General features: G+C 51.8%; 1 protein-coding gene across 5 annotated transcripts in view; it reads left to right on the top strand.

Annotated features, from left to right (window-relative positions):
- Positions 1–247: 247 nt before the first annotated feature.
- LOC105466260 (sphingomyelin phosphodiesterase 4) overlaps positions 248–21942 on the top strand; it is a 29302-nt gene continuing 7607 nt past the window's right edge. The window contains exons 1-11 of one of the 5 annotated variants that reach the window (XM_071089615.1): positions 332–569; positions 5148–5231; positions 6772–6858; positions 8092–8234; positions 8391–8466; positions 8847–8955; positions 9062–9114; positions 9229–9380; positions 14357–14489; positions 17565–17636; positions 20733–20819. In XM_071089615.1, the coding sequence (XP_070945716.1) occupies positions 5193–5231; positions 6772–6858; positions 8092–8234; positions 8391–8466; positions 8847–8955; positions 9062–9114; positions 9229–9380; positions 14357–14489; positions 17565–17636; positions 20733–20819 (951 nt within the window). In that variant the 5' untranslated portion in view covers positions 332–569; positions 5148–5192. Of the gene's footprint in view, positions 570–654; positions 804–5147; positions 5232–6771; positions 6859–8091; positions 8235–8390; positions 8467–8846; positions 8956–9061; positions 9115–9228; positions 9381–14356; positions 14490–17564; positions 17637–20732; positions 20820–21942 lie in introns of those variants that run through there. The other 4 variants (XM_071089618.1, XM_071089616.1, XM_071089619.1 and 1 more) reach the window with 4 other exon arrangements.

Here is a 21942-nt window from a genome sequence, read left to right as displayed (position 1 = left end):
AAGTGTGCTGAGCGGCGCGCTAGGGGCCGGGGGTGGCATGGCGGACTGCAGGGGCCCGCTGCTTGGCGGTCAGGGCCTCCCTGATAGACTGCATTGATCGTGCTCGCTTAGGTGGCAGCACCCGGCCCAGTGCTAGGCATATATTGGGCGCTCAGTAAATGCCTCTTACAAGAAAGTGTGCAATTTTCTGGTCCGCGCCGGTGCACCGCTAGGGGTCGCTCTTCGGGGGGGGGCACTAATCAACGACCTGTTTACGCGCACGCGCATTCCTTGCGGGGGAGAAATTGCGTGAGCCCTACCTCGAGGCGCCGGAGGCCACCACAACGCAGGCGCATTCAGCTGCGGACCACCCCCTCCCCCCGCACTCCTGCCTCCCCACTTCCCGTCCTCGCCCGGCAGGCCTTCGCTTTGCGCACGCGCCGTGTGAGGTAACGGCCCAGAGAGGTAGAGACACTTTTCCCGCCCGGCCGCGGGGCGTGGCTCTGCGCGCAGCTTGATGACGAAGTTTCGGCGCCGTGGCGGAATGGCGGCTTCTACCTCTGAGGCGGGCGACGCTATGGGTCCCACAGGTGAGTGGGGCGGGACGCGCGCGTGAGACAGTCCGGCGCCCTGGGGCCTTCCCCGAGCCGCTGCGGAGGCCATGTCCGTTCCTCCGCGAGCCCCAGGACTCTGGCCGGCCTGGCGGCTTTGCCCAGGCCGGGCAGGCTGGGGAGTGGAGAGCCCCGGCTGAGTCTTCCTGCCACCCCCCGGGCCATGCCTTTGTGTCACCTTCCCTCGCGGCTCCTGCACTCTGTCCTAGTCCAGTAGGTGTTCGTTGAAAGTTAACTTTCCTTGAAGGAATTGAGGGAAGGAGAGCTTTGTGTTGAAGTTGAGCCTTGGGTTTAACAGGTGGTGTGGGAGGAACAGCCAGGTGTGGGTCCCAGCTCGATCCTTCCCATGTGTGCTCGACTTCTCCCAGCCTTAGTTTCGGAGGGTCCCGAAGCCCAGTTGGCGGGAGAGTTGGGAACAGGTGGGCGCGTGCTGCTGAGGGAGATCTTGGCCTGACAGAATTTGCTTGGAATGATTGGCATTGCCCAAGGGTTGTCGTTCTCAGGAAAACAAAACAAAAAAGATGGGGTCCGAAGCAGCTCCTGGAGAAAATAGGTGTTGGAGAGGCGCGATGAAGCGGACGCTAGATGCATGGCAGGCAGAGACCTGTGACGGGGGAGGGTGGCTATGGCAGGGTCAGAGAACAGGGGTGTGGGAGACACTTCTTGGGAATTCCCGGGTTGGAATATCCTCTCTTGGAAATTTCCTAGAAATTCTTCTGGGCCTCATTCTTTCAGTCGCTGCCCATGAAAGCTTCTTCTGAGCAGAGATGCTCTCCACTTCATCATCCGCTAGAGCTCCGCGCTTATCCAACAGTCCACAGCTGCTTTGATCATTTTGCAGTAGTGCAGTGTTTTCTTGATCAAGTGCCTTAGGGCCGAGGCGTTTTTCTTTAACACTGCAATTGATAGCTAGGTTAAGAATTGGGGCCGGGCTCGGTGGCTCACACCTGTAATCCCAGCACTTTGGGAGACCGACGCGGGTGGATCACGAGGTCAGAAGTTCAAGACCAGCCTGGCCAAGTTGGTGAACCCTCGTCTCTACTAAAAAATACAAAAATTAGCCGGGCGTGGTAGTGGGCGCCTGTAATCCCAGCTACTTGGGTGGCTGAGGCAGAGAATTGCTTGAACCCGAGAGGCGGAGGTTGCAGTGAGCTGAGATCGCGCCACTGCACTCCAGCCTGGGTGACAGAGCGCAGAGGGAGACTCCGTGTCAAAAAAACAAAAAAAAGAAAAGAAAAAAAGCGGCGGGGCACGGTGGCTCACGTCTGTAATCCCAGCACTTTGGGAGGCCAAGGCGGGTGGATCACGAGGTCAGGAGTTCGAGACCAGTCTGGCCAACATAGTGAAACCCCGTCTTGACTAAAAATGCAAAAATTAACTGGGTGTGATGGCATGTGCCTGTAATCCCAACTACTCTCGAGGCTGAGACAGGAGAATTGCTTGAACCAGGGAGTTGGAGGTTGCAGTGAGCCGAGATCACGCCAGGGGACTCCAGCTTGGCCACGGAGCGAGACTCCATCTCAAAAAAGAATTGAAAAAGCCTGCACTTTGGGAGGCTGAGGCAGTGGATCACTTGAGGTCAGGAATTTGAGATCAACCTGGCCACCATAGGGAAACACGCCTCTACTAAAAATAGAAAAATTAGCCAACCTTGGTGGCAGGCTCCTGTAATCCCAGCTACTCGGGAGGCTGAAGCACTAGAACCTTTTGAACTTTGGAGGTGGAGGTTGCAGTGAGATGATGGAGTGAGACTGTCAAAAAAATAAAATAAAATAAAATAAAGGCTGGCGCAGTGGCTGACGCCTGTAATCCCACCACTTTGGGAGACCGAGGCGGGCAGGTCATGAGGTCAGGAGATTGAGACCATCCTGGCTAACACGGTGAAACCCAGTCTCTACTAAAAATACAAAAAAATTAGCTGGGCGTAGTGGCGGGGACCTGCAGTCCCAACTACTCAGGAGGCTGAAGCAGGAGAATGGGGAGAACCCGGGAGGCGGAGCTTGCAGTGAGCTGAGATCAGGCCACTGGACTACAGCCTGGGCGACAGAGTGAGACTCTGTCTCAAAAAAAAAAAAAAAAAAAATTGAAAAATCTTGGGAGATATTCCTATTGCCAAGTGGCACAAAGGCAGAGATTCCTGTCTCCTCTCACTCTGCAACTGCCTACATGGCCTCTTTACACCCAGCCTTTTTTCCTCCACAGACTGCCAGGTGCCACCCCAGTGCCTTTACTTGTGCAGTGGGCAGAGCTAGGCCAGGAAAACTGTAACTAGCCAAGTGGGACTTGGCAGACTTCCTGTCTGTGAAGTCTAGATCTGAGCATTTTTCATTTCTGACCTCAGTGGGCTGAGAGGTGGGAATTTGGAAAGCTGGTCTTAGTTTTCTTTCTTTTTTTTTTCATTTTTTGAGACAGAGTTTCCCTCTGTCACCCCGGCTAGGGTGCAGTGATGCGATCTTGGCTCACTGCAACCTCCGCCTCCTGGTCTCAAGCATTTCTCATGCCTTAGCCTCCCGAGTTGCTGGGACTACAGGTGCCCACCACCACACCTGGCTAATTTTTGTATTTTTAGTAGAGATGGGGTTTTGCCATGTTGGCCAGACTTGTCTCGAGCTCCTGGCCTCAAGTAATGTGCCCACCGTGGCCTCCCAAAGTGCTGGGATTACAGGCATGAGCCACGGTGCCCAGCCTTTGATCCTAGTTTTCTGATGGTTTATTCAAAGGCTCCCTTGGCAGAGCTTGCTCTTAGCCTCCATTCATTGCATAGCGCACAGGTAATATGGAGGGGATTTGCCCCTGTCTCAGAGTTTTGTGAGGCGGTCTTTGTATTGGAATCTTGGTTCTGCCACTTAGTAGCTGGGTGGGGGTAAGTGAGTTATCCCATATCTGCCTCTCCTTCATCATCTGTACTGACCTGCAGTCATAGTACATCTGTACCCATAGGGTTGTTGTGAGGATGGTTTTTCTGTTCTTGTATGACGAACTTAGCAGCTTAAACCAGCACCCGTTATTATCTCATAGTTATGTATGCAGAAGTCCAGGCAGGCTCAGCTGTGCATTACAAGACTAAAGTCAAGGTGTTGGCAGCTTTGCTCTTACCTGGAAACTCTAGGGAAGAAGCTGCTTCCAGGTTTATTTGGGTTGCTGGTAGAATCCAGTTCTTTGGAGTTGTAGAACTAGGGTCTTTGTTTCCTTGCTGGCTGTCAGCTGGGGACTACTCTGTAACTTCAGGTCCACTAACTTAAGACTCTAATTGTATGTGCAAAATGCCGTCACAGCAGCACCTAGATGAGTATTTGATTGAACAAACGGGTCAGGAATCTTGGGCTGCTATCTTTAGAATTTTGCTTACCACTGAGGATTAAATGAGGAGATATAGAGAGAGCACTTAGAGTGAGTCCTGGTATATGACAAATGCTGTACGAGCATTACCAAGAATTCAGCACCACAACTTGGCTCTGAAGCTGGCCACCGTGGGCTGCAGAACAGTGTTTCTTTTTTTTTTTGAGACGGAGTCTTGCTCAGCCTCCCAGGCTGGAATGCAGTGGTGTGATCTCAGCTCACTGCAACCACCTTCTCTCGGGTTCAAGTGATTCTCTGGTCTCAGCCTCCTGAATAGCTGGGATTATAGGCACCTGCCATCATGCCTGGCTAATTTTTGTATTTTCGTAGAGACAGGGTTTCACCATGCTGGGCAGGCTGGTCTTGAACTCCTGACCTCAGGTGATCCTCCCGCCTCAGCCTCCCAAAGTACTAGGATTACAGGCAGGAGCCACTGCACCCAGCTGAGAACAGCGTTTCCATAAAAGATGGGAATTGCTGGCCGGGCGTGGTGGCTCACACCTGTAATCCCAGCGCTTTGGGAGGCTGAGGTGGATAGATCACTTGAGTCTGGGAGTTCAAGAGCAGTCTGAGCAACATGATGAAACCCCCATCTTTACAAAAAGTACAAAAATTAGCTGGGCTTGGTGATGTTTGCCTGCAGTCCCTGCTAGTTGGGAAGCTGACGCAGGAGGATTACTTGAGCTCAGGAATTTGAGGTTGCAATGAGCTATGATCACACCACTGTACTGCAGCCTGAGTGACCAAGCAAGACCCTGTCTCTAATCAGTAAATAAGACATGAGAATTGGTAATGTAATGTGTGTTGCGTTACACAGATATTCTCCTGGGCATTGTGAAACTATGTAATATTTTATTAGGGCCAGGTGCAGTGACTCACACCTGTAACCCCAACACTTAGGAGGCCAAAGCAGGAGGATCAGTGGAGGCCAGGATCCTGGGCATCATAGCCTGACAAACTAGCTGGGCAACATAGTGAGACCCTGTCTCTAAAAAGAGAAAAGAAGAAAATTAGCCGGGCATAGTGGCATGTGCCTGTACTCAGAAGCCTGAGGTGGGAGGATTGCTTGAACCCGCGAGTTTGAGGTTGCAGTCAGCTATGATTGTGCTGCCGCATTCTAGCCTGGGCAACAGAATGAGACCCTGTCTCTCAAAAACTAATATAAAAAGATTCTGCTGTGTTGCAGATGTTGAGATTTTTGTCCTTGTTTTTCCACAGTGGCTTGCTAAGAAGCCCGTTTTCAACTCTCCACTGGAGGCTGCTATGGCGTTCCCTCACCTCCAGCAGCCCAGCTTTCTACTGGTAAGTATCAACTGCTTACATGAGTGTCAGTGTGGCCATCGTTCTATAGCTGTGGGACTTGAGTGTTCTTCCCACTGACTTGAAGAACTCTGTAGTGGTTGTTTTTTAGGGGCATGTGATGGAAACAATGCCAGACTCCTTAAGCTTGACTGTGCCTCCTTATTACTACAGGACCTTGGGGTTACGCACCCTCTGTGCTCTGGGTTTTCTCATACAAGACAAGTTCATTCAAATTCTATTTTCTCTACTTCCCAAGGGTATGAGGAGGAGGAGGAGCAAGTGAGAAGGATGCATATCAGAATGTTCATGACCTGTAAATTCTTAAATAGATACGAAGCATTCTAATAATCAGTCATAACAGTCAGCAGTGAAAAATGGAGACACTGTTGTGCTGGGGGCTGCTAGGTTGCACTTTAAGTATTAAACATGATGCTGAGAACTGGTTACAGTAGCTCATGCCTGGAGTTCCAGCTACTGAGGAGACTGATGCAGGAAGATTACTTGAGCCCAAGAGTTTGAGACCAGCGTGGGCAACATGGTAGACTGAAAAAGAACAGAAAAAAAAATGATACTGAGAAGTGAGAAGTTAGGTATGAGGCAAGTATTGGCGATGAAAGTTCCTAATTTTAGTTCTTCGGAGGTGTTTTTGTAAACATTTATGTGGAAGGACGTTCTTCCTCAGTGCACCCCACTAGAGTCAGCAGGTCTGGCCCATGGCTCAGGTCTCTCTCAAGTGCTGTGAAATCCACCCTCGTTTGGAGGTAGACAAGGCCTTAGATGTCCTTTGGCAGAGCTCTCTAGGTTGAAATTCTAGCCGTTTCTCCTGATCTTAATCTATTTGCACAGATGCCCTTTTTCTCCTTGTAGTCAGGGTGCTTTCCTCACATCCCATGACTAGGTAGATTTCATTAGTCCTTGTCCTGAGTCTTTTCTGGTCTCTCCATTGCCTTCATGATTAGTGTCTACTTGGCTGAAGCCATCTATAATTTTTGTCTGCCCTGTGTTTTAAGATAATTAGTTTAGTGGATTTACTGTCTACTGAATAAAGAACAGCTCATTTAAGAGAGCTTCTGCCATATCCCTAATGTTACTGGGCGTTCTTATTGGTGATCACAATGGTGTCGTCATGGTGGTCCATCAGGTTGGAAATTTCCAGTTGATGTGTACAAACTCAGTGGTACTCTGGTTTGTAAGGGGTGCCCTTACACAATCAAGATCCTCTTCTGGCTCTGGGGCTGGCTCTGGGGCCAGCCCTGCTTAAGGATTGGCAGAAGGCAGTCCTGTTCTGACCATGTGCAGCCCTCTGAGGGGCACTGGGAAACAAGCCCGACAGTTCCGGGTCCAGAGAGCATCGAACTGTGGCCTCTCCTAGTAGGACTCTTTGGGCCACTGATGCACATGAGAGGCTGGGGAAGCAGGCCAGTGATTATGTGTCTGACTCAACCTATTGCTTGGATTTCCATTTGACTCAAGCTAGAGTATCACGAAAAGCTGCAGAGTGAATGTCCTCGTGATTTTTTTGCTTTGTTCTATCTCCTAGGCTAGCCTGAAAGCTGACTCTATAAATAAGCCCTTTGCACAGCAATGCCAAGACTTGGTTAAAGTCATTGAGGATTTTCCAGCAAAGGTACAGCTCTGCTCATGTCTCTCTTTGGAGCATGTCTTATACATTCCTTGAAGAACTTTATTATAATTCCTAGTTTCCCTCCCTGCCCCAACCCCAAGCACTGCCTGGCACACAGTGCTGGCCCTTATCATGACCATTATGTTATAGACGCATTTAAACATGTGAACTTATAGATCAGGGGTTCTCAGCCACAGGTGCTCTGTCCCTCAGGGGACACTTGGCAATGTCAGAGACATTTTTGGTTGTCACATCTGGAGGTAGATGGGGAGTGTGTGCTACTGGCATCTAGGAAGTAGAGGCCAGGGTTGCTGGAAACATCCTGCAAAGCACAGGACAGCTCCCTGCGGCAAAGAAGTATCTAGCCCAAAATGTCAATAGCACCAAGGTTGAGAAACCCTGATGTAAATGCAAAAATATGTATTTAAATCACACCTGGAATTGTCAAGCCCGGGAAGCCGGCCTAGGCAAGGAGTTCGTACCAAATGGCAATAGGTGGTCAGTTTGGTTTTAGGGGCTTCACTCTGAGAAGGATGTTGCTTTCCTTTCTGATAGAGCGTCCTTCAAGTCAGAAGTTTCCAACACTTTCTAAAGAATCTTTTGGGGTGGTGACTCATGCCTGTAATCTCAACACTTTGGTAGGCCGAGGTGGGAGGATCACTTAAGCCCAGGAGCTCAAAACCAGTCTAGGAACATACTGAGAACCTATCTCTACAAGAAATTTAAAAATTAGCTGAGTGTGGTGGTGTGTGCCTACTCAGGACACTGAGGTGGGAGGATTGCTGGAGCCCAGGAAGTCAAGGCTGCAGTGAGCCATGATTGCATCACTGCACTCCAGCCAGGGCAACAGAGTGAGACCTTGTCTCAAAACATATGTATTTTATTTATTTATTTTATTTTATTTTTAATTTTCTTCATTGTTTCTGTTCATTTTTTGTTTTTGTCTTAATTTAGTCTTGTATCACACACACAAAATGTGTTTTGATGGGAGGCTGACTTACTTAACTGGCCCAAGTCTAAAGCGGCGCTGCTTGGTATGCCACGTACCCCACTGGAAGAACCCAAAGCTGCTCTTGTTGTTGGCACCAGGATTCCTTTGGGTGCAGGACTGATCCCATAGGTCTCAGCCAGGGAGTGGCCTCCTCAGGGGGAGCTAGGCAGCAGGTAGTGCAGGACTAGAGCTGTGGCAGGAGTGGGTGCTGGTCCTGCCCGCAGCCTCACCACACATTGTTTCAGGAGCTGCACACCATCTTCCCATGGCTGGTAGAGAGCATTTTTGGCAGCCTAGATGGTGTCCTCATTGGCTGGAACCTCCGCTGCTTACAAGGGCGTGTGAATCCTGTGGAGTACGGCATCGTGATGGAATTTCTTGACCCTGGGTAGGTAGATTCGTCGCTGGAGAGAGGCTGGGTGATTCCTCATGGTGATGCCACCTTTAAACCACTCTCTGAATTTTTTACAATTGAGAAGCAGTCAAAGCAGGATAATTTGCAGCTCATTTGCTTTTTTGTGTGTTTGTTCAATTTCATGTTCAGTGGCCCAATGATGAAGTTGGTTTATAAGCTTCAAGCTGAAGACTATAAGTTTGACTTTCCTGTCTCCTACCTGCCTGTAAGTAAACCACAGTGGCGAGAGCGGTGCTCGGGGCAGTGGGCCTTGCACAGCCCTGTGGTGATGGGCAATCTCCTCCAGTCCTCTGAGGGCAAATTGAGGAGTGACTTGTTCCCGGGGTATGAGAGGCAAAGGAAATGGGTATTGCATGGCTGCTACCCTTGCTGTCTGTAGCTTTTTATGAGATGGTAGGAGAAGTTCTAAGCAAAGACTCTTGTTCAGGCACTGCTGAGAGGCAGGGCACTGTCCCCACAGATGGGTTCTGTGTGTGGGTCTCTTCCCCAGTGGCCTTCCCAAAGTGCTGCTGTGCATGTGGGGCACTGCGTATCGGGCACTGCGCACCAGCACCTGCCCACAAGCCTCACTGCCTCTCTCTGCAGGGTCCTGTGAAGGCGTCCATCCAGGAGTGCATCCTCCCTGACAGTCCCCTGTACCACAACAAGGTCCAGTTCACCCCTACTGGGGGCCTTGGCCTGAACCTGGCCCTGAGTATCCTTTGGTGGCCCTGAGGTAGGGAGGCTGTGGGTGGCCCAGCACTTGACACTGTGGGGGTTGCTCATCAACCCTGCTTGTTTGCCCCTGACGCTGCCCTCAGATCCGTTCGAGTATTACATATTCTTCTTTGCCCTGAGCCTCATCACTCAAAAGGTAGGGAAGGGATGCCTTTAGCTGGGAGAGGTGGGACCATGGCCCAGGGCTTCCCTGCACTTGTTGGCCAGGCAGCATCCGGAGCCCATGCTAACAACTAGCTTGGTTTTCCAGCCACTCCCTGTGTCCCTCCACGTCCGTACTTCAGACTGTGCCTATTTCATCCTGGTGGACAGGTACCTGTCGTGGTTCCTGCCCACTGAAGGCAGTGTGCCCCCGCCACTCTCCTCCAGCCCAGGCGGGACCAGCCCCTCACCACCTCCCAGGTAAGGCTGCCCTTTGTTAAGACCTGGCTCTTCCATAAGGGAGTGGCCTGGTCAGTTGCATCGCCCACGGGGACTATGTTGTCACCCTTTGTCCAGGGTTCCCTGATTTTTCTTATGCCTCATTCCCCACCCCTAGCTGTCTTAGCACAGATGGGGGGGTGTGTGGAGAGCAGTCTGTCCTTAGTTTTCAGTGTCTTTGGCCATCACTGAAGCTATCAGGTCCCTGGAGGCCTCCCTGGCCTTCATGGGAATGTGTTGTGTTTTGCGTGGAGCAGCCCTCCCCACAGGCAGTGTCTGAACCGGGGAGCAGGGTGGAAAGGTAGTCCTATGAGCAAAAAACATGGAAATCTCTACGGGCCCCAGGAGCAGGTCGAAGGGGAGGCCCTGGGCCAAAGAGCCTGTTGTGCCAGTCCAAACACGCTGAGCCTGATGCCCGCCTGCACAGGTAGGGAGTGTAAACCAGGAGCTCTCATGCCTGGCTGTCTTGGGTCCTCAGTGGGCCCTAACGCAGGGCCTCTTGGCCGACTTCCCAGGAGACCCTCTTGCCCCTGAAGCAGCTGCCTATGCACCTCTGACCCTCCTTAATCTCACTGGCCCGTCGCCTTCCCTGGGAAGCTGCATGCAGGCCCCTTCCTGCAGATGCTGGCCCACCCCAGATCTGCTGGCATATGCAAGGCAGGCCAGGCCTTTACCTGCAATTCACACATGTGGACAGATTCCCCAGAGGGTAGAGGGGAGAAAGAGAGTGGCAGGGAGGAGACGCTGCCCGGTTGGCGGCAGTGATCAGTGACCCTGAAATGTTGCTGATCCTGTGGAGGACTTGGAGGCGAGGCAGATTCACACCCTCTCAGATGCACAGTCCAGCTGCCAAGCGGTTTTTCATGCCTTGTTTTAACTTTTTGGGTTTTTTAATTTAATTTTTTCTTTTAGAAATTATATATGTAGGCTGGGAGCGGTGGCTCACACCTGTAATCCCAGCACTTTGGGAGGCCGAGGCGGAGGGATCGCCTAAGATCAGGAATTCGAGACCTCCCTGGCCAATATGGTGTAACCTAGTCTCTACTAAAAGTACAAAAATTAGCTGGGCATGGTGGCAGGTGCCTGTAATCCCAGCTACTCGGGAGGCGGAGGCGGGAGAATCACTTGAACCCAGGAGACGGAGGTTATGGTGAGCTGAGGTCGCACCACTGCACAAAAAAGAAAAAAAAAGTATATGTATGGTTTGAGTTTTTTTTCTTTGGAGACGGAGTCTCACTCTGTTGTCCATGTTGGAGTGGTGCAGTGGCACAATCTCGGCTCACTGCAACCTCCGCCTCCTGGGTTCAAGCGATTCTCCCGCCTCAGCCTCACGAGTAGCTGGGATTACAAGCACAGGTCAGCATGCCCTGTTATTTTTTGTATTTTTTTGTAGAAACAGTTTCACCTGTTGGCCAGGCTGGCCTCAAACTCCTGACCTCAGGCAATCCGTCTGCCTCGGCCTGAGACAAAGTGCTGGGATTACAGGTGTGAGCTACTGTGCCCAGCCTTTTTTAAAATTTAATTTAATTTAATTTAATTTTTTTTGAGACAGTGTCTGGCTTGGTTGTCCAAGCTGGAGTGCAGTGTTGTGATCACAGCTCACTGCAATGTTGACCTCCTGAGCTCAAGTGATCCTCCCGCTTCAACCTGCCAAGTAGCTGGTACTGTAAGCATGCACCCCCACACCCAGCTTTTATTTTATATTTTTGTAAGATGGGTCTTGCTATGTTGCCCAGGCTGCTCTAGAACTCCTGGGCTCAAGCCATCTTCCTGCCTCAGCCTTCCAAAGTTCAGGGATTACAGGCATGAACCACCACACTGGTCCATTGTGGGTTTTTTTTTTTTTTTTTTTTTTTTTTGACAGGGTCTTGCTCTAGTTGCCCAGGCTGGAGTGCCGTGGTGCTGTCTCTGCTTCTAGTGATTTTCCTGGCCCAGCCTCCCGAGTAGCTGGGACTACAGGTGCCTGTCACCACGCCCAGCTAATTTTTATATCTTTAGTAGAGACAGGGTTTCACCATATTGACCAGACTGGTCTTGAACTCCTGACCACAAGTGATCTGCCTGCTTTTACCCCCTAAAGTGCTGGGATTACAGGTGTGAGCCACCACTCCTGGCCTAGCCATTATGTATTTTTAAAGACGGTCTTACTCTGTCACACAGGCTGGAGTACAGTGTCACAGTCATCACTTGGTGGCGCAATCATCACTCAAGCCAGCCTGTCACCTCAGTGACTACAAGCACGCGTCACCACAGCCAGCTAATTAAAAAAAATTTTTTTTTTTCTTGCAGAGATATGAGGATGCCTCGCTGTGTTGCCCAGGCTGGTCTTGAACTCCTGGCTTCAGGAGTCTTCCTGCCTCAGCTTCCCAAGTAGCTGGAATTACAGGTGCAAGCCACCACACCTAAGTTTTTATTTTGGAATAACTTCAGACTTACAGAAAAGTTTCCATGCATGATAAAAATAACTTGCAGGCCGAGCACGGTGGCTCACGCCTGTAATCCCAACACTTTGGGAGGCCAACGTGGGAGGATCGCTTGGGACCAGGAATTCGAGACCAGCGTGGGCAACGTCGGGAGACCTCATTTCTACAAAAAATAAAATTAGCCAAGTGTGGTGATGTGCAGCTGTGGTCCTAGCTACTCAGGTGGCTACCTCAGGAGCCTGAGGTGGGAGGATCACTTGTGCCCAGGAGCAGTGAGCTGTGAGCTGTGAGTGTGCCACTGCACTCTAGCCTGGGGTAACAGAACAAGATCCTGTCTCGGAAAAAAAAAAAAGAAACTTCCATAGACCCTTCACCCAGATTTCCAAATTGTTAACACTGTGCTGCATCTGTTGTTTTCGACCTCTATTGTATGTGTTTTTCTCTCTAAGCCAATATGAGTAAGCTAAAGGATATGACACCGCTTGACCTCTTAATATTTCAGTGTATTTCCTAGAAGCGAATGCGTTATCCTATATAGTCACAGTGCCTATAACCACACCAGAAAGTTAGTATTGCCACCAGGCCACACATTGTGTGCAGTGATGCCTCACAGGCTCACCCACTGTATGCAGTGATATTTCTAGTCCCCTTCAGTCAGGAATGGTCCCTTGCCTTTCTGTCTTTCCTGACCTTGACCCCTCCAGAGCACGCAGCCACCCCTTATGCTGTCTGGTATTTGCTGGTGACTAGGCCTAGCACAGGCTTTGTTGGCAGGAGCACCGTAGTTGGACACCTGGTCCTTGCCAAGTGCCCTTTATCAGCAGGTAAAAAAGGTGTCGGTCAGGTTTTTCCACTGTAAAATAATTACTTTGTGCCCAGATTAAAGAGGAATGAGGCTGAGCACCGTGGCTCATACCTGTAATCCCAGCACTTTGAGAGGCTGAGGTGGGCGGATCACTGGAGCTCAGGAGTGTGAAATCAGCCCAGGCAATGTAGCAAAATCCCATTTCTACCAAAAATTTAAAAATTAGCCAGGCGCGGTGGCGTGCGCTTGTAATCTCAGCTACTTGAGAGACTGGGGTGGGAGGATTGCTTGTACCCAGGAGGCAGAGGTGGCATTGAGCCAAGATCATGCCCGTTTACTCCAGCTTGGGCTACAGAGTGAGATCATATCTCATAAACAAACAAACAAACATCAGTAGTGAGAGCCTGGGCAACATAGCACAAAACTGTGTTAGCCAGCCGGACACAGTGGCTCACGCCTATAATCCGCAGCACTTTGGGAGGCCGAGGTGGGCAGATCACCTGAGGTCGGGAGTTTGAGACCAACTTGGCCAATATGGTGAAACCACATCTCTACTAAAAATATAAAAACTGGCCAGCCATGGTTGCACATGCCTGCAGTCCCGGCTACTCGGGAGGCTGAGGCAGGAGAATCGCTTGAATCCAGGAGGTGGAGGCTGCAGTAAGCTGAGATCGTGCCATTGCACTCCAGCCAGGCATGGTGGTGTTGGTCCCAGCTACTTGGGAGGCCTAAGTCTAGGAGGTTGAGGTTGCAGTGAGCTGTGATTGCATCATTGCACTCCAGCCTGGGCAACAGGATAAGATCCTGTCTCAAAAAAAAAAAAAAATTTGATAACGAGGATTTACCAGAAAGATGTATGGAGACTATGTAATTATCACTAGTATTAACATCCACTTTTGATTCTCCCCTTTTTTCAAATTGATTTTATTTGCAGACAAGGTCTTATTCTCTTACCCCAGGCTGGAGGGCAGTGGTACGATCTCTGCTCACAGCAGCCTCAACCTCCTGGGCTCAAGTGATCCTCCCATCTCAACCCCCCAAGTGTCTGGGACTACAGGCAGGCATACCACTCCTGGCTAATTTTTGTGTTTTTTTGTGGAGACAGGGTTTTGCCATGTTGCCCAGGCTGGAAATTTCTTAATTTTTTAGAAACAGGGTCTTGCTCTGTCACCCCAGGCTGGCGTGAAGTTGGCATGATCATTTGTCACTATAGCCTCAACTTGTGGGCCCAGGCCATTCTTCCTCCTCAGCCTTCTAAGTAGCTAGGACTACCGGCACCTGCCACCAGGCCCTGCTGTTTTATGTTTCAATGTTTTTGTGGAGATGGATTCTCACTTTGTTACCCAAGCTGATCTCAAATGCCTGGCCTCAAGAAATCCTCCTGCCTTGGTCTCCCAAGGTGCTGGGATTACCGGTGTGAGCCCCCATGCCCAACCTCGCTGTTGAGGTTGACCAAATTAGCTATTAATAGGGCAGTTACCAAATGGTGGTTCTCTAATTTCATCCCTCCTTCATTGATTAGTGGGTCAGTGGTCACTGTGGTAAGGAGGACTTCTCTCTGTGCTATTGATTTATTCAGGTATATCAGTGTGATCGGGGCTGGGGGAGGGGCATTGTGCTATTGAGCAACTTGTAATCTGTCCCTGCTCTCTTTGATTTTGAGATCCAGATTGCCCCTGGCTAGGCCAGCAGGAGCCTGTAACTCCGGCCTATTTCTGTGTCTCCCTCAGGACACCAGCCATGCCCTTTGCTTCCTATGGCCTCCACCACACTAGCCTCCTGAAGCGACACATCTCTCATCAGACGTCTGTGAATGCAGACCCCGCCTCCCACGAGATCTGGAGGTCAGAAACTCTGCTCCAGGTGAGAGTCGAGCTGGTCAAAAGAAACTGTTCAGCCAGCCAGGCGCAGTGGCTCACGCCTATAATCCCCAGCACTTTGGGAGGCCAAGGTGGGCAGATCACCTGAAGTCAGGAGTTTGAGACAACCTGGTCAACATGGTGAAACCACGTCTCTACTAAAAATACAAAAATTGGCCAGCCATGGTGGCACATGCCTGCAGTCCCAGCTACTCGGGAGGCTGAGGCAGGAGAATGGCGTAAACCCGGGAGGCAGAGCTTGCAGTGAGCTGAGATCTGGCCACTGCACTCCACCCTGGGTGACCGAACTAGACTCCATCTCAAAAAAAAAAAAAAAAAAGAGAAAAAAGAAACTGTTTAGCCACCTTCCACTATGTGGGACAGAGTCCCAGAGATGGCCCCTCAGCCTGGGGCTGATTTTAAATTGTTGGTATTTTGCTGCTATGACGATTTAGAAAACATGAAAATAGATCTACCCACCCTTCTAACTTACATGTCATTGATGGTGTTTTTCATCCCAGAACCCCCTGTTCATGGAAGTGTTTTGTTTTGCCTGCGGTGATATGATTGTCGCAGAGTCTTTTGGTTTCCGCCTCCCGTGTTGTTGGAGATGTTTCCTGTGATTACCATTATGTGGATATTAAGCCCTGCCCCAGTAGCATTTTTATGACACTGAATGGTGAGGGGTCTGTGCAGCCTTCACAGACCTTCCATTGATTCAGGGGATCCAAGTAGTAGGTGACAGATTTCCTTGTCTGCCCAGAGGGGCTCCAGCCTGTCAGGATGGTATGGGCTGGCTCACTCACTGAGTGCTGGCCAGCTCCCAGGTCCTGGCTGTGTCTTCTAGTTACACATCAGAGAGCTTCAGCAGGTGCTGCTTGTGACGCTGGATCCTGGGGCTGACTTGGTAGCCACAGCCTTGCTGTTGACAGCCTGGCCTGTAGATAAGATAGGATTCCGTCTTCCACCTTCTATATAACTCCTAGTATTTGGAGTGCTGCGCTTTTTGAAGCCTCCACACCATTTCACAGCATCCTCGCAGGGTGGAATGGTAAGAGCCGTTGCCCCTGTTCACAGAGGGGACTGTGATGCCCAGCTGACTCTTGGCTGTGTGGACTGTGGGCTGTGCTGGCCATGAAGAGGGCAGGAGATGGTGACACAGGGCTTATAGGGCAGAACTGGAAGGTACTGCTGTTTCCTGGACCAAAGCTTTGTGGGTTTTTTTTGGTTTTTTTTTTGGTTTTTTTTTTTGAGATGGAGTCTCCCTCTGTTGTCCAGGCTGGAGTGTGGTGGCACAATCTTGGATCAGTGCAACCTCCACCTCTCAGGTTCAAGTGATTCTCCTGCCTCAGCCTCCCAAATAGCTAGGATTCCAGGTGCCTGCTGCCACGCTCAGCTAATTTTTGCATTTTTACTAGAGATGGGGTTTCACCATGTCTTGAACTCCTGACCACAAGTGATCCATTTACCTCAGCCTCCCAAAGTGTTGGGATTACAGGCGTGAGCCACCATGCCCAGCCCTTTTTGTTTTTTTAATTAAGAAAATAATTTTAATTATAAGATATACATAACATAAAATTTATTGTCTTAACCATTTTCAAGTGTACAGTCAGTAGTGTTAAATATATTCATGTTATTGTGCATCCGATCTCCAGAATGCTTTTCTTCTTGCAAAACTGAAACTGAACCAGCCCGGGCGCAGGGGCCTCACACCTCTAATCTTAGCACTTTGGGAGGCCAAGCAGGGAAGGATTGCTCAAGGCCGGGAGTTCAAGACCAGCCTGGCCAACATAGTGAGACCCTATCTCTTTTAGTGAAAAACAAATCAAACCATTAAACAATTCCCCACCCAGCACCTGGCAACCACTATTCTGCTTTCTGTTTCTGTGGATTTGACTCTTAGATCTCATACCCAGAGTATTTGTAGCATAAAATACTTATTTGTGTGTGACTAGCATGCTTCACTTAGCATAATGGACTAAAGATTAATCCATGTTATAGCATATATCAGAATTTCCTTGCTTTTTAAGACTGAATAGTGTTCCATTGTGTGGATGTACCACATTGTGTTTATTTATTTATCTCTCAATGGATACTTGAGTTGCTTCTTTTTTTTTTTAGAGACCAAGTTTTGCTCTTGTTGCCCAGGCTGGAGTGCAATGCCGCGATTTTGGCTTACCGCAACCTCTGCCTCCCAGGTTCAAGTGATTCTCCTGCCTCAGCCTCCCAAGGAGTTGAGCTAGAATTACAGGCATGCACCACCACACCCGGCTAGTTTTGTATTTTTAGTAGAGACGAGGTTTCTCCATGTTGGGTCAGGCTGGTCTCGAACTCCTGACCTCAGGTGATCCACCTGCCTTGGCCTCCCAAAGTGTTGGGATTACAGGCGTGAGCCACTGTGCCCAGCCCTTTTTGTTTTGTTTTTAACAGGTTCTAACTTTGTTGCCAGGCTAGAATGCAGTGGTGCAATCTTGGCTCACTGCAGCCTCAAACTCCTGGGCTCAAGCAATCCTCCCACCTCAGACTCCCAAGTTGCTGGGACTATAGGTGTGATGCCCCAACACACCCAGCTGATTTTTGTATTTTTTGTAGAGACAGATTTTCACTATGTTGGCCAGGCTGGTCTTGAACTCCTGGCCTCAGGTAATCCACCCACCTCAGCCTCCCAAAGTGCTGGGATGACAGGGCTGAGTCACCGTGCCTGTTGATTGCCTTTTTACTCTATCAATAGTATCTTTTCATGCTCAAGAGTGCTGATTTTGATGAAGTCTGTCTATTTTTTTCCTTTTGTTGCCTGTGCTTTGGGCGTCATATCTAATTAACCATTGCCAAATCTAGTGTTTTGAAGTTTTCTCCCATGTTTTCTTCTGAGAGTTTATGGTTTTAGTTCTTGTCCTCAGGTCGCTTACCCACTTTGAGTTATATTTTGGCGATGGTGTGAAGGAAGGGCCCAGCCTCACTGTTCTGCATGTGGATATTCTGTGTTCCCAGCTCTGCTTGTTGGAGGCACTGTCCTTTCCCCACTGAACAGTCTGGCACCATTGTTGAGAATGGTTGACTAGCTAATGCTTTTTTGCAGGTTTTTGTTGAAATGTGGCTTCATCACTATTCCTTGGAGATGTATCAAAAAATGCAGTCCCCTCATGCCAAGGTATGTTTCCACAGTTTTTCTTTCCGCCTCCTGCTTCTGACCCTGCTCAACCTGCTGCTTATCCTGCCTCTGAGTGAGTTTTCACAGACTGAACGGTGGGAAGCAGAAACCCACCACCCGCTTGTCACTCAGAAGCCGAATAAGAAGTGGGCGTCGTTCTCTAGTTCCTGGTGGCGGGCAGGGGGTGTCGCACCCCGACGTGTAGACACTTGAGGACTGGAGGTCTGGCCTCTCCGGGGCCCACCCTGTGCAGCTTCCTGAGCCCCCTCCCTGGCAGCGGGAACAGATGAGGTTGTGGTGCTCTTGCTCTGAGGGCAGGGCAGCTTCGATGCTCTGGGAGCCACGTTCTCGTCTGTCTCCTCGACTATCAGCAGTGGCTTTGTGCTTTCCCATGAAGGGGTGGCTTGGAGCCTCCTTTGCCTGCTCCCTGTACTCCCCCATCTCCTCCAGAGCATGAGCAAGCAGCCCTTCTCGTGGTGGGTGGCACCTGGTGCCCCCCTGCATGCAGCCTGGCTTGCCTCCTCTCCCTCCCTTTCTCCTCTCCCCGCTCTCTCTCGGGGCAACACGCTGCTTGCAGATGCCTGGAGGTGGCGGAGGCCCTGGGTCACTCTTGCTGTTGCTGTTGCTGTTCCTGGAGCTAGCACCCCCCTCCCCCGCCGGACTGGTTAGAGTGAGAAAGCAGCTAGGTGAACCTTAGGTCTCCAGTCAGTCACCCCCATGGAGCCTCTTGACTCATGCCTATCCGGGCCCTTGCCTGAGGTGGCATCAGCCACGTGGTCTGGTGCCCATGGCGTCTGTGCATCAGTATGCTTGGGAAACTGGCTTTGTCGCTGACAGATTTAAACTGAGGGCTTCCTCCAGAATGTGGCTGGTGGAGTTAAAACTTCAGAGGAGCATCCTGTCACTTTTCCTTGGGTTCTGGCAAAGAGCTGTGGGTCTGCTTCTGCCACAGTCTCTACAGCCAGTTCCAGGGCCCCATGCTTTGCCATGTGAAGGCTCTCGCAGAGCATAGGGTCCCCCAAATCCTCACCCTCAGAATCACATGGGTGGAGAATGGGGAAAAGCTGAGGACCCCATCTTGGGCCTCCTGAGTCACAAAGAGCCTGCAGTCCCCTTCCTGCTTCCAGAGCAGACTTGCTGCATGTCCCTGGCTGGTGCCTGGGGGCCTGGTTATTCCCCAGGCCTGCTCCTCCCGTGGGGCTCTGGGTCCCTCACTTAGCACTAGTGCATGTGGCATGGCGTGGCCTGGCAGGGGCAGGGGCCACCACACTGTATTGTGTTCCGGTTGCTCCTTCTGCCTTCTGAGGGAGTGGAAGCACACCTACTTTCAAGAGTCAGCCAGAAAGACTCTTCTGGGCTGTCACCTGTGAGGATTCTGTGTCCTCACGGGCCAGAGGAAGGGCAGGGGGCTGTCCGTGTGGAGGGCAGGAGGTGCAGTTCCCTTCTTCCCCACTTTCGCTTCCTCTGGGCCAGACCTTGGGGTGGGTGGGCCCTGCTCAGAATACCTTGCAGTGGCCGGACCAAGTCCCCAGGGATGCTCCACTCTTCGCCTCTTCCAGTTCAGGCAAAACACAAAACGCAAGAAAACTTGGTGGGTGGGAGCCAGAGAAAGGCAGCTATGGAGGTCTGTGTCCCCCAAGGCTTCTTGCCGCTTGCGCAGGCCTGTGCTACACGTACTGCTGTGCAGAAATCCCTGCCTGTCCCCACTAGCCCTTATTTTCAGATGCAGGAAGTGAGGCTCCTGGGGTCATCCTCCTCACCCTGGTTGAGTCCAGGATGCGTGCTTGCTCCCCAGTGGCCCTGTGGGCAGTAAGGATGGCCCTGGCGCTGCAGGCCACTGTGTTCCTGCAAGCAAGGGCAGAGCCACACTGGGGAACTGTGTGTCTGATTCCTCCCTGAGCCCCAGGTCTGGCACAGGGGAAGGCTGTGGAGGGCAACACCTCCCTGCCCTGCTCCTTCGCTCCCTGCTCTGCGTGTCATGGCGACTGGCGAGTGTTCTGATCTCTCCTTTGTGGGGCCCCGTGGGTGCGCTGCTTGGGCAGGAGGCATGCTGCTGGCGAGGCAGGATGTGCACCAGGCTGGCTCTGGCTGCACTGGGCTGAAGGGGTGCTTCGGCAGGCCGTGGTGCTGCGGTGCAGTAGGTTGGAGGGTCCTGGCTAGGAACCAGCTCAGCCTCAGGTTCCTGCTGCCTCTGGGTGTGTGTGGCTGTGGCCAGATCCTCGGGGGCTCCCACCCTTGGGAACCCACTGTGTCTGGAGGGTGGAAGTTTCTGGTGCGGTAGGAGAGGCTGCCTCCAGGAGTCAGAGCTGATGTGCACACCCCCTTAGCTGACCTCCGTACTGTGGGGGAGGAGGGCAGGGCCTGGTGGCCTGAGCCTGTGCTCCTCGTCTCTGTGCTACTCTTGGGGAACTGTCTTCGCCCTCAGTTCTCAGAGAGCCACATGGAGGGGACACTGATTGAGTTTTAGACACATAGGAATTGATCATGTCTTATACCAATTTGGTAAATTTCTTGAGACAACCCAGTCAATTCCACGTGTCTTTTCTGGGCAGAGTCCTCCTCCTGGAACATGCTCCGCTGGTTTTTCTGAGCCTCGGGATCTTGAGGTCTCAGTGATGGGCAGCATGTCCCAGCGAGGGCCCTGGGCTCTTGGAGGGCTCTGGTGTGCACGTGCCACACAGAGTGACCTCAGAGTCACTGGGGAGAATGGGTCCCATCCTGAAGGGATGAGTTGGGCCCTTCCGATGAGCTAGAGAGGCCTTTAGGCCCCAGCAGTATTGAGGGGCCACCAGGTGACCTGGAGGGTCCATCTGCCCGGGCCTCCAGAGCTGAGGAGAGTGTGGCCACAGCCCTGGCCTGGCTTCGGAGGGGGGTGTTGCGCTGGCCCGCGGCTGCTGGGACTGCAATTGTTTGGATTGTCACTGACCGTGCTTTTGTTTTTGTTTTTTTCTCCTCACTCCTGGGCTTGTTCTCATTGCTTTCTTTCTCTCTCCGCTTCCCCCTCCCGTGTCTGGTCCTCTCTCTCCCCTTCCCCACCCCCTCCTCTTGTCCTCTGCTCTTCTGCCTCTTCCGGCATCTCTCTGTTCCTTGTCTCAGCTGGAGGTTCTGCACTACCGACTCAGTGTCTCCAGCGCCCTCTACAGCCCCGCCCAACCCAGCCTCCAGGCCCTCCACGCCTACCAAGTACTGGCTCATTCGTTCCCTTCCCCTGCCCAGAGTGCATGTCCATGCCTGGCAAAGCCAGGGGCCGCCGGGGCCGGCCGCTGGTGACTCAGAGGCTAGTTCTAAGCAGAGCGAAGCCCCTGTGTCTGGGGGAGGCAGGGGTCAGCCTCCAGTCTGGCCTGGCCCCTGGCTTTGTAGTCTAGCTTGGTTGGGGGTGGGGCTGGTGGCTGTGTGGCAGAACAAGGCGTGTGGCCCTGGCTGTCCAGGCTCCCAGCCAGTGGAGGTGTCACAAGCTCTCCGGTGTTGAAGGCCCCGTGCTTGGCCCTGGTTTGAAACACTGGAGTCCTCAGGCCTCAGCAGTGGCCTGGTTCACTGCACTCTATAGGGTCTGGTGCTCAGGAAGGAGCTGCAGACACAGAGGCCTGGGACTTACGGGTGGTGTGGGTTCTGCCTTGTTTAGAACTGTCACCCAGCCTGGAGGTGCTGCGACCCAGAGCCTGCATGTGAGGTGGGGCTGGGAAGGACCTAGGGCTTGACCCTATAGCCCACAGAAGCTGTCCGTCCTTGACAGTCCAGCCAGGACCCGGCCGTCACCTGGGGAGCCCTGGCCACTCATACACACCTCCAGAGGCGGATTAAAGTGTGTGGTGACCTCATAGAGGTTGTAGCTGCCTAGGCAGAAATGACAAGTGTGTGGATGGATTTGAGGTCAGTGAAGCAGAGTTCAGACTTGTAGGGGACTTCAGGGATGACAGAGGAATCAGTGAGAGCCAGAGGAGACAGGCTTTGCTCACAGCCAGTGATCTCTCCCGCTCACCTGGGAAGGAGCACGCATGACTGAACAGGAATTAGAGCACAAGATGAGAAAACGTGTTGGCCCCCGAGCACCGTTGGGCTGGGCTGGTGGCCACAGCACACGGGGGCACCTCATACCGCAGGAGCCACTCCAGAGGAGCGGAGGGACCTGAGAGGGCTTGGGCCAGGGAGGGAGGACAGTGTCCAGAAAGCATCTGGTAAACCCCATGGTGGGAGGGGTGACCAGCAAGACCTAGGTGGGGTGAGCTGAGGTGCTGTGAGTCTCAGCCCAGTGGGAAATGTGGGTCTTTGGGGAATACATCCCTAAGGAGCAAGCAGGTGTGACTGT

The sequence above is a fragment of the Macaca nemestrina genome (assembly GCF_043159975.1).
Source record: "Macaca nemestrina isolate mMacNem1 chromosome 11 unlocalized genomic scaffold, mMacNem.hap1 SUPER_11_unloc_1, whole genome shotgun sequence".
Lineage (NCBI taxonomy): Eukaryota > Metazoa > Chordata > Mammalia > Primates > Cercopithecidae > Macaca > Macaca nemestrina.
The sequence above is the reverse complement of the archived record's forward strand: the minus strand, read 5'-3'. Positions and strand labels throughout refer to the sequence as shown.